The sequence below is a fragment of the Nicotiana tomentosiformis genome, chromosome 2, assembly GCF_000390325.3.
Source record: "Nicotiana tomentosiformis chromosome 2, ASM39032v3, whole genome shotgun sequence".
NCBI lineage: Eukaryota > Viridiplantae > Streptophyta > Magnoliopsida > Solanales > Solanaceae > Nicotiana > Nicotiana tomentosiformis.
In genome coordinates, this window is record NC_090813.1 from 23977615 (window position 1) to 23989528 (window position 11914).

Here is an 11914-nt window from a genome sequence, read left to right on the forward strand (position 1 = left end):
TCTGAGGTTTGCCCCACACCGTGCAAGGTTGCACGCGGAGTGGCTCTGATACCATATTGTAACAACCTAGCATACTAGTGATATTGTCCGCTTTGGGCCTAGGCCCGCACGGCTTTAAAACGCGTCACTAGAGCGTAAGGTTTGTCTATTTATATACCCAACATCTCTCCCGTATTTTGTCAATGTGGGATTCGCCTAGGATGTCACATCTGTATCATCACTTTCTTATCAAGTGTTATTGAAATGCCTCAATCTTTTTGTACTTTCATATTCATATGTCAAGATCTGTTAAATTCTTATTTCTTTTTCGAATTTGAAATAGTTTTTCAATAATTTTAAAATTAAATAGAATATATCATTAGTTAGGTTTCATATTGATTTTTATGTTTAATTATTAAATTTGGTTATACTTGAAAGTTTTCATCAACGAAAAACTATTGTTAAACGACTAAGAAAATAACTATCACATCTTGCTAAAACCATTCTCCCATAAGAATATTAGATCATATGTTTGTCATTTATTTTTTATTTTTTACTAAACATATATTTACTTATCAAAATTTTATCTATAACTTTAACAAAGTAATATTGAAATAATATTCATTTAACAAAAAAATCAAAAAACCTAAACCAATCCAAACCGATATAGTTAGTTTGGTTTGGTTTTGATAAAAAAAAAATAGACCAGCCCGATCTATGTACATCCCTAGTACGAATAGGTGAAAATAGTACGGGCTAGCCAGTTCTTGGACTGGTAATTGAAAAACAGTCAGGGCTTGCAAAGTCATTGAAAAATATTCCTTCTGTTTCAATTTAGATAACACACTTTCCTTATTAGTCCGTTCCAAAAAGAATGACACATTTCTACAATTGAAAATAATTCAACTTTAAACTCTTCATTTTACCCATTTTAACCTTAATGAGAAGCTTTTATAACCACACAAATATCATGACCCCACAAGCTTTTATTCCTTAAGTTTTTAAGACCACAAGTTTCAAAAGTCTTTTTTTTTCTTTAAACTCCATGCCTAGTCAAACTACCTCATCTAATTTGAAACGGAGGGAGTAGTCATTTTTTTTATGAAACACGGAAAGTTCCAGCATAATATGTTGGATTATGGAGCTCCTGCGTATAAACTTCCAGCATATTATATTGGAACTCCAACACACAGAAAGTTCCAACATAATATGCTAGATTATGGAGCTCATGCATATAAACTTCCACCATATTATGTTCGAACTCCAACACATTATGCTAGAATCTCATATGTAAAATAATCAAACCCCAACATATTATGCTGGAATTTTTTCAAATTTTAAGGGTGTTTTTGTTCAGATTTTATCTTTACAAGAAAAAATAGCTGAATTTCGATTACTTTTGAAATTGTGACTATTTTTCAATTACCAATTGTAAATCTGACTATTTATGATTTTTCCCCCAAAAAATAGCTCTCCTTATGGGATCTGTAATTTATGTCAAATTGCTCCCTGAACTTCTACTGTTCCTGCTTAGGCAGACCCTAGAAAACATTTCTGTTCATTTGACGACTCTTATTTGTCCACTCATGAAAACAACAACTATATAACATTAGACCAATCAATTGTAGGCAAATACACCGAGAAATATCTCAAAGTTAACGACCAAAAGTGAATACAAATATGAAACCAGTGATAATTGTCCAACTATATTGCATCACACTTTAATGATCAAATGGCAATATTGCTCTGGTCTCTTTCCGTGCCTTTAGCTTAATTCACTAATTTTACTAACAACATGGGCTCAAATAGCAATAGATACCATTATTCCAACAGCTAGACCCTTCTTTGATGTAAAGATATAGATTAGTGTAATTGCTTGAAAGGATAGAGCTATCAATATGCAGCCAATAAAGAACAAAATCTTTTTTCAAGCTTCGGTAGATTAAAATTTAATAAACATTAATTACTCATCATAACATGTAAAGACATTTCTACTGAAATTTTACTTTAAACTCTGAAAATATAATAAAGAACAAACCATCTTTATCATATCCTTTAAAAGGTTACACCCCGTTAACAAGGATTAGTTGAATGATTGACAACAAGTTATCATTATCACGTGAAAGAGGATTTGGTAATTTCTTATCACCAAAAGCTTGGTTACACTTAGAAACAGCAAGCCTAGCATCTGCTCCTTGTTGACCTATAGTTCCTCCAGATTGGAAAGCTGCTTTTATGCTTGAAATATCCAAACTGAGCAGATTATAATCTTGTAAACAAGAACTCAAAGCAGCCTTTACATTTGGATTTTTTGCACTTTGGGACAGTGATATGGCTTTATTAATTACTGCTCTTACGGTCTTGGACCCCAAATCAATTGTTATTCCCTCAAGATCATGATCAGTTTTTGCTGTTTTAGAACGAGGATCTGATCCAAGAAACTTTAAACAAAAGTTTTCTACAAATACTGCTCTATGACAAAAGTTTGACACTAACGGGGTTTGGCTTGTTGCAAGATTTACAAGTGTAGTAACACATAAAAAGATGAGAAAAATCAGTTTGGCCATTTTCTTTTGATGTGAAAGTGAAGGAGAAAATGGAGTTATATGATGCAATGAATCTTTCATGTCTTTTTATAGTGAAATTCTGAAGAAATTTAAGATTGTGAAGATCTGTCCTAATGTGAAAAATCTTCATTAAGATGCATTTTTGGCAAAGTGATCCAGATTAATTAAGTTACTAGTAGTTATGTATTAGTAAAATCTACACTAGAGATCCCGTTATATTTTGCAAGGTGATCAAGATCAATATGCATTTTTGGCAAAATGATCCAGAATAGTTAAGTTAATAATTATGTATTGGTAAAATCTACACTAAAGATCCCATAATACTTCGCAAGGTGATCTAGATCAATAAAGTATTGTGATCATATTGTAAAATCTATATATATTTTTGAGTGTTGCATCTTCCATTTTATTAATTGAGTTTGAAAAGTCAAATATACAATCTTTGAATTAACAAACTTTATATGGTTTTTAATAATTCCTCAATCAAAGATAATCGTATTAGATATAGATACTTTTGAAAGTCTGGCATCCATTCCAATACTTCTTTATTCGGATTACCTTGCCAATAAGAAACTAGGATACTCATAATCTTTTAATTAAAGTTTTACCCTTTTATGTCCTTTTCCATATAATTAGTTTTATTCGGTGATTTTGATTGACTTAATTAATTTTCCTATTTTCGTTTGCAGAAAATTCTGCCACAGTTTCACCGTATCCTGGGCAGACCATGAATTGAATGCACTTTATTTACTTCTAATGCACAAGTTTTGAAGTTCTTACATAGAAATAAAAGCATTAATACAACAGTAGGATATTCATTTTATTACTCAAAAGTGCAAAGATATGGTATGACACTACAATATAAATTTGAAATTGACCCCTAAATATAATCACTGAGCATGTTCACAGCAAATCAAATTCTTGGAAATATTCCAAAAGGGACATGAAAAATATTATCAACAGTAACTCTAGAACTCACCATCCAATATCTCTTCTAGAACTTTGGCAAATGGAGTAGCTCTAAACAGGCTTGCCTGCACAATGCAAAAATAATGCCAAGAATCCAATTAAAATATATCCAGAAAAGTTCTAGATAAATATATCTGGTAAATGCATTAATAGAAAAAATCTCCAACCATCAAACTTTAATACAGTGAGTCAGCAACGATATTATAAAAGAATTAGGGGGAATGGTGAGACAATGGTAAATAGTAATGAGACTTAGTAAACGAACGATTCAAGCTCCTTACAGAAGGCATGCAGTTCAGATTGATAACTCGATAAGCTACATTCACAGAATAAAACCACTCTTTCAAAGGTGAGATCACTCCCAATTCCTATTTTTCTTAGCCTAATCATTTATTCGTGGAAGTAAATTATTCAAAAAGTCTCCCACAGGTAAGGATTTGTTTTTCTGTTATCTATTCGGTCGGGGAGTGGGAAAGTTGTGTAACTATAGCCAATCAAACTACTATCTGGTCCAGTCATATAGCCATGACCCATGAGTTTATAGCGTCTGTCACTAGTTAGAAATATCAAAGTACTGAATTATTCTAAAGTCTAACAACCACAAATGCAGGTTGTAATATTCTTTTCATTTTCTTTTTTCTTCCAAGGAACAGGGAATGCTATATCCTGAGAAGATATATATTTTTGGTCCTAATGCATTTTCACATTTAAATCTGGTAAAAAATAACGACTGATATGTAACTGCAACCTTAATCATATGAAAGGACTTGAAAGTACAATAGGTATGAACAAGGGTTGTGGTGGAGTGGTAAGTACTCCTTTATCCTTAACTAGAGGTCTCGGATTCGAGCCTTGAATATGGAGTCGCATTTTTTAGGGAGCGTTTTATCCCCCAATATAGGATTTCTTGGCGCGAATCCGGATTTAGTCGGGCCTCAATGCAAGTACCGGACACCGGGTGGGAAACCAAAAAAAAGTACAAAAAGGTATTGAATAAGAAGGAAAACAGAAACAACTTGCCTGCTGAATTTCGGAGAACTTGGTGAACAAGTCATCAGGTATGGACCAGTCAAAAATATCAAAATTCTCTTTGATCCTGGATTCATTTGTGCTTTTAGGAAGTACACTATGACCAATCTGCACACCCCAACGAAGACAAACCTGAGCAGGAGTCTTTCCCAATTTCTCAGCAACTGAGAGTACAACAGGCTGCTTCAGAACCTCATCACCCTTAAGGAATACTAAACCTGGAGAACCGAGCGGTGAATAGCCTGAAAGAATAAATTTTTAAAGTACCGAAATAAGTTAAATTGATGGCCAGTCTAGTCATGAAATAATAGTAATTAATCAACCAATTCCAAGCAGACAGAAGCATCAGCGCAAGAATTCGCTCCTGAGAAATTGACTAGAATATATGCAAATCTGAAAACTGCTTTTAGTTAGTGAGCTTACAGAGAGGTGCACTCCCCTGGATTTGCATAATTCCTGCAATTTTGTCCGCTGACATGTAGGATGGCACTCCACTTGGTTAACAGCAGGAGGAATACGAGCTATTTCCAAAAGATCTCCTAGTTTTTTAGTAGAGAAATTGCTAACCCCGATAGCTCTAGCCTTCGTAGAATCATAAAGTTTCTCCATTGCTTGCCATGTGCTAGGTATATCTCCTGGAATTAGATTTTCAGGTTTAAAGCCATCCGCAGCATTCTTCATCCGAACAGGCCAGTGCATCTTCAAAAAAGATAAAACCAAAAAGGAAAACCAAAAATGTAAGTACTCAGAAGTCGAGTCAAGGCACAGTATAGCAGCAGATGCTTCTAAAAGATAGTTAATCAAAAGTTTCAAAACTGAAACATCTAGTCAGCATCACAAACAATAGAATATGAAAAGCTTCCGTTAAGCAGAACTCACAAGGTACAGATCAATGTAGTCAAGTTGCAAATCATCTAGAGTCTTTCTGAACGCAGCCGGTACATCTTCAGGAGCATGATCAGTGCACCTACACAAGTTCATAAATCAAAATCTGTTAATATCTTTAAAAGTAATGGACAAAAGTTAATGGAAAAGAACCAGAGATAACCAACACTGCAATTGCTTCAATGCATGTCATCTGAATGAACTAGGATACGCCTTTGTTCTTGTAAAATTTAGAAACAAAGACATTTGTGCATATAAATGAAAGAAAAGAGTATATCAGCAAATTAAAAATCCCGTTGTTAAAGGCAGCTTAGAGTATTTATTCCATTATCAAAAATAATTAAAAGCATCCATTACGTCCCATAACACAAGAGAGATAGAGAGAGAGAGAGAGAAAGAGAGAGAGAGATTATGTGAGTGAGAGCTCAACAACGCTAAATGAAAGAGCGGCGATAAATAATTGATGAGATCACAAACATTGAATAAGTTAACTTCCAAAAGGACAGTAATCTGACTCTGTTATATTAAGGGCGACAAAAGAAGAAAAAGGCGCCCTTTATCAATTTGTTTGAATCTTGATTACCACAGCTTGGATGTAATAAAGAGATCTTCCCTCTTGACAACACCATCTTTGAACAGTCTCTTCAGAACTTGACCAATCTAAATAAACGTAAAAAAGTCAGCAGAGGTAGTACTTTCAGTTCTAGATTAATGTAGAAAAGAGGAACACAAACATTGATCACGTCGTACATTCTATAGGAATAAATCATAGTTTAAACAGAAAGCAATAAATTATTAGTCTGGCACATGTTTTGCAAGATTAATCTCGAGCGAAAACCATAAACATGGTACAAAAAGGGGTTCATAGCTTCTAAGATTAAGATGTTAGTCCAACTTTGACAGGAGACACAAATGCTAGACACAGCTTGCAAAAGAGTGCATGTCTTCTAGTAAACAAAGCCAAACATGACAATTAAAATACCATCTTAATGAGATTCACTCCTCTAAACACATTATGGATTTGTGCTGATATCTGAGATCCAAGATAAAATGCATAAAACTTTTCACCCTACACCAGCATTTGAGGAACATGTACAATGCATGTGAAAGGTAAGTAATAACTTAGAAACGCTTCGGCAAAAACAGACATTTCAACATAATACCCTATATTGTCTCTAGGCAAGTGATAGATTAACAAGGCCATTTGTAATAACATGAGTATGCTAGAGACATTTATCTATGAAAAGCCTATATTTGCTTTATTGTTAACTCAAATTACCTCTTTTTCATTGCCATAAACTTGAGCACAATCAATATGACGGTATCCAACCTGCAGCGCAAATGAGAAATGAACAATTAACTCTGAATTTTTGCCGAATACCAAAAATGACATAGCTCTAGTTTCTTGCACCAAACAACCATCCCTTGCTACCCTAAAAGCATACAACAACAACAACATACCCAATATTACCCTAAAAGCATACAATTCAAGATTATAGATATGGGATCGCTTAGTTGCAAGTGACAGTTCAAATTGGGTGACTTTCTAAAATTGATCCATAAAAGCATATATTAGTAGCAAAATAGTGTAACAATTGTAGTACTCCCAACTTTTTACATTGGAAACGTTATGCCAAATTCTAATAATATAATTATATGAGAAAGAAAATTTGACATGTGAATCATGTGATCCCAAATACAACAGTCGAAAATGAATCCTGTGTATTGACAGCTAGTCCCTCTGAGAATACATTGAAGCAATAAGTGCATGACATGTGTATTATACATAAGTTTTATTAGTTAACGACAGTTAATTAGTATATATTCACACAATTAAGTAAAACACAATTTAAGTTCTATGCACTGTTAGTATAAAAAATCATTATATTATCACTATATATAACTTAAATCCTTTAATTTATGAGTTTAAATTCTATGGATTGACGGTATTAAAAACATTTAAACAATATTGTAAGTAACCGCAATTGAACAGAGGACCTTGATAGCAGTCTCAATGGCTTGGCCGACGATACCAGGATCGGACTGCCACGTGCCCAAACCAACTGACGGAATCTTAGCTCCGGTATTCAATTCAAAGTATTGTATAGCTTCCGCCATTGACACACACTCTTTGAAACCAAAGCTTAGAACTAATTGGGAGTCAAGGAGAAGGAGATTAAAGAGAAGAAGAAAGAAAATTGGAAAGTGAAAGGAGAAGTATTAGCAAACACAAGCTGTCAACTAAGGGATAGAGAGCCACGATATTTTAAATTTCTATATGGAGGAAAATCATATCGGAATGTTCAAGAGAAATGGAGTATAAATTTTTAAATAAAAAAGTATTTTATTTAAAGAATCTTTTTTCATTAGCTTTTGCGTACTAAATGCTACAACAATGTCTAAGTGTTCATTAAATTAAATTACATAATAGGATTTGTAAAACAAAATGCATTCTGTTATGAAACACTAGAGTACGTGAATGTCCATAATTCCTAAATTGAGTAACACTCACTACTTTTCTTCATAAACTTCATAACTCCTACTACTCTAATATTTATGATTGTAACTCTTATATCTCTATAACTTCTCCATGATCCTCGTCCATGATTTAAATGCTTAATGGTATGTTTATGATATTCTTATATATACCTCTATGTAATACTATAAATAAAGGATGAGAAGTGATATTGTAGACACTTGAAAATACATGAAAAATACTTGATGAAATAAGAAAGTTCTCTCTTTCCCCTCTACATCTCCTGTCTATTTTGTTGTTTTATATTGTTGCTTTGAACTTAATTTTTTAACACATTATCAGCATGGAACTCTAATTTTTATTTCAGTTATCATCTTAAAGTACGAAGATAACCAAATCCATGGTTGAACTACAAAAATATTGTCTACCTAGAATCAGTTACGTTGCTAGTGGAAGCTCGAGTATTTCATATTTGAATCAATTTGCTTCAATTGTCCGGGGAGTATTTTTTCCATTCTTCCTATAAATTCACATTTTAATATTTTGAATTTAAGATTTGATATTGTTCATATTACACAACAACAACAACAACCCAATAAAATCCCACTAATGGGGTCTGGGGAGGATAGTGTGTACGCAGACCTTACCCCTACCCCGAAGGAGTAGAGAGGCTATTTTCGAAAGACCCTTGGCTCAAAAAAAAAAAGACAAAAGGGACAAAAAGGGAGACAATATTAGTATCACAACAACAATCATAGAATAAATAGGAACATCATGAAATCCGGAAGAAAGATGCAAAGTAAAGGGAGACAATATTAGTAAATATTAGTATCACCACAACAGTCATAAGTAAAATAGGAACCTCATGAAATCTAGAAGAAAGATGTAAAGCAAAAGCGATAGCTAGTAAATAGGACCTGCATTGAAAAGAGAAATAGTAAGCCACAACATTCCCACTAGTTATCTTAAAAAAAAAAAAAAAAAAAAAAAAAACCTACATGGCTAGTCCCACCATGTTACGAAATAAGGCACGACTCAACTACCTCCTAACCTACAACCCTAATACTCGACCTCCACATCTTCATATCAAGTGTCATGTCCTCGGAAATCTGGAGCCTCGCCATATCCTGCCTGATCACCTCTCCCCAATACTTCTTAGGCCGCCCTCTACCTCTTCTCGTGCCCTCCGTAACCAGCTGGTCACACCTCCGTACCGAAGCATTTGGACTTCTCCTCTGAACATGTCCGAACTATCTAAGCCTCGCTTCCCGCATCTTGTCATCAATGGGAGCCACATGCACCTTCTCCCGAATATCATCATTCCTAATCTTATCTATCTTAGTGTGTCCGCACATCCACCGCAACATCCTCATCTCTGCTACTTTCATCTTCTGGATATGTGAGTTCTTAACAGGCCAACACTCAGCCCCATACATCATAGCCGGTCTAACCACCGCTTTATAAAACTTATCCAAACACTACAAGAAACTTGATCTTTAGCGACCGCTTCTTAACGAAAGGACATGAATCTGGTCGTTATAAGTGTACTAATCACGACTATTTTTTTCTCCGGTCGTTAAAGCCAATTTTTAGTTCTGCATTAACGAGGAGAAAATATTTGCTCCTTCAAAAGTATAATATCCGACTGTATCATTAAGGCGCTACTTTTCCCTCTCTTTTATTTTTCCCAACCCCATCCTCCACCACCACCCCTCCCCAAATAAAGGAAAAAGAAACAGAAAAAAGAACCCTAAGCCATTCTCTCTGTTTTCGAAGAGTAAATTATGCGGTTCAAACCGATTTGCTCATCACCTGTGACTGATAAAAACTCGATCTATAATTTTCTTCTCTTTCTATTCAAGGTAAGTATCCGCCAAATCCCTAAACCTGCCGTAGAAACTATGGAGTGTGAAATTGGATAGTTTTTGCAGTTCCGGTTATCTCTTTTTTGATAGTAGTTATTATCTTTTATAGAAACTGCAATGGTTTAGTAATCTACTTTTGAGTATTATAATGGAAGTTCCTGCGATGGTTTGGCAATCTAATAGTTCTTTCGGTGTTATTTTACTTTTCTGTTGTTGGTTATTTGTATTCAATGATCTCCTCGAACCCTAATTTGTGTTTGGCATTGTCCTACTTATATTTTATCTCAATTCTCGCAATTTCATAGTCTGTATCTATTTATGCCATAACATCTGATCCATTACCCCATGACATATCTGGAATTAATTGCCTCGTCAACGGTATTTTTATTTAAAATGCGAATGCCTTTCTTAAAATAGGAAAAAAAAAAGATTTCTGGAAATTGAATTGTGTATGTGTTTGCCTCAATAACTCTATATTCCTTTATTCTCTAGGTAAAAGTCGCCATTAAAGTGAAAACATCAGTAATTATTTGTTTCACTTCATCTGGAAGGGCATCAAGGTAGAGTTTGTCATTATTACTATATTTCTTGGGATATTGATTCTCTTTGTTTATAAGAGTTGTAATTTATGCTCACGTAAACAGATTGATAGCTAAATATAGGCCAGCAATGCCAGTATTGTCTGTTGTAATTCCTCGACTCAAGATAAATCAACTGAAGTGGAGTTCTAGCGGTGCATTTGAGGTACAACCTAGGGCTCAAAGTTTTTTTAACTATCAAATCCAGCTTATCGGCTGATAGCCTGTTAAATGCATTAGTAGAGACTGAGTATTAAACTATTGCACCTTTGTTTACTTGATATTTTTCTGTTTCCTATTTAGATTTGTCGTTTGATTAAGTAGTTCGATTGATCTCTTCATTTAAATTGATATTATGCCATCCTATGTTCGACTCCACTATAAATTACTTTAGTAATAATAATGAAGTTTGTGCTCCATATTTTTTGTATCGACGTGATTATTCTATATTTTTCCCTTCTTAACGATTGTGGAAGAGTTTTTTGAAATTCTTTTTAATTTTGTGTTTCAATTTGTCATTTTTTTTGTTTATAGGGAGTCCTATGGTAAATCTATTTGATGTAATTGCAGTATCTGACAGCTGAAATATTAATATATCCTTTTGTATTTGACTTATTTATTTTAATCTATAATTTTCATTCTTCAATTTTATTATATGAAAATATTAGAGTGACAAAAATGTTTAAAATTGCAATAATTAGCTTTTGAAGCGTCTACACTATTTGTCGATCACATCTTTCCAGTTTCACTACCAATGTAGTGATCTACTACTGTCTCCTTGCTCTTTTACTTTATTTCATCTGGGTTTCTTTTCTCCTTGTTAATTGTTTTTTACGTAATCTTGTGTAACTTTTTATTGACAATGAAGCTGACAGATCTTGTGTTTAATTTCGTCATATTCAGACAAGGCAATCTCTTATTGTCCGAGGTCTTTTCCCAATGCTGGTTGATCCTCGACATCCTGTACGTCATCTCATCAATTTGGTGTTTCACGTTTGTTGTTTGATTTATCTTGTTCTATTATTGGTATGGTTGATTACATTTAGGTCTTCTTCTTAGTTAGAGTACTTTGTTTTTTGATTGGCTCCTACTCTATCATTTTTTGCTGTCATTAGATCCCACACAGAAACATATATGATTTCCCCTCTTCCATCTTTTCGTGTTGCTTATAATTCGTTAATAAGGTCATATTATATTCCATGCCTATTGCAAACTTGAAACTTGTGTCAAATTGAATGGCTTTATGTAGTTGAACAACTTTCACCCCAAATGTTCTTAATTGGATGTTCATATACTTCATTTTGGCTTGTTGATAGAACTAGCAATACTGAAAAAATAGAAATTAGTTTAATGGGTCCTTCCATAGTTCATTCGTAGGAGTCAGTGCTCAGTATCCTTTCCAAGTGCTTTTCTAAAGCAGTGTGTTTTGGAGATGTCTAACTAATTTTTGTTGTGTTCATAACTTACTCCACGGAAGAATGACCATCAATGCCCATTTAAATATCAATAATTAAACCTGTAAAGTATGTTGTATTTAGCCGCTTTCATTTAGAGAGGTCAAAATTT

At 33.8% G+C, this 11914-nt stretch overlaps 2 protein-coding genes and 1 long non-coding RNA gene across 3 annotated transcripts; 1 reads left to right on the forward strand and 2 right to left on the reverse strand.

Moving 5' to 3' along the window:
• Positions 1–2042: 2042 nt before the first annotated feature.
• LOC104112828 (pectinesterase inhibitor 2-like) lies at positions 2043–2606 on the reverse strand. Its single transcript, XM_009622857.2, has one exon. It carries the CDS (start codon positions 2604–2606, stop codon positions 2043–2045), a length of 564 nt encoding a protein of 187 aa, XP_009621152.2.
• Positions 2607–3333: 727 nt separating this feature from the next.
• LOC104112826 (NADPH-dependent aldo-keto reductase, chloroplastic-like) lies at positions 3334–7723 on the reverse strand. Its single transcript, XM_070195088.1, has 7 exons — positions 7428–7723; positions 6709–6759; positions 6013–6089; positions 5424–5511; positions 4975–5243; positions 4536–4794; positions 3334–3580 (listed from the first exon to the last, which is right to left on the reverse strand). The coding sequence occupies exons 1-7, from the start codon at positions 7545–7547 to the stop codon at positions 3515–3517; spliced, it is 930 nt and encodes a 309-aa protein (XP_070051189.1). The 5' UTR covers positions 7548–7723; the 3' UTR covers positions 3334–3514.
• A 2405-nt stretch (positions 7724–10128) lies between these two features.
• LOC104112827 (uncharacterized) lies at positions 10129–11448 on the forward strand. The gene is made up of 3 exons (XR_011413425.1): positions 10129–10330; positions 10415–10514; positions 11252–11448. It is a non-coding gene; the product is annotated as an uncharacterized lncRNA (long non-coding RNA).
• Positions 11449–11914: the final 466 nt, after the last annotated feature.

Bases quoted from the DNA above. Each gene is read 5' to 3' on its own strand.
- LOC104112828 (XM_009622857.2), bottom strand. From the start codon at position 2,606: ATGAAAGATTCATTGCATCATATAACTCCATTTTCTCCTTCACTTTCA.
- LOC104112826 (XM_070195088.1), bottom strand. From the start codon at position 7,547: ATGGCGGAAGCTATACAATACTTTGAATTGAATACCGGAGCTAAGATT. The intron at 5,244-5,423 runs GTGAGTTCTGCT...TCTTTTTTGAAG, and splicing joins ACTACATTGATCTGTACCTT to ATGCACTGGCCTGTTCGGAT. The intron at 3,581-4,535 runs GCAAGTTGTTTC...TGCATTGTGCAG, and splicing joins AGTTCTCCGAAATTCAGCAG to GCAAGCCTGTTTAGAGCTAC.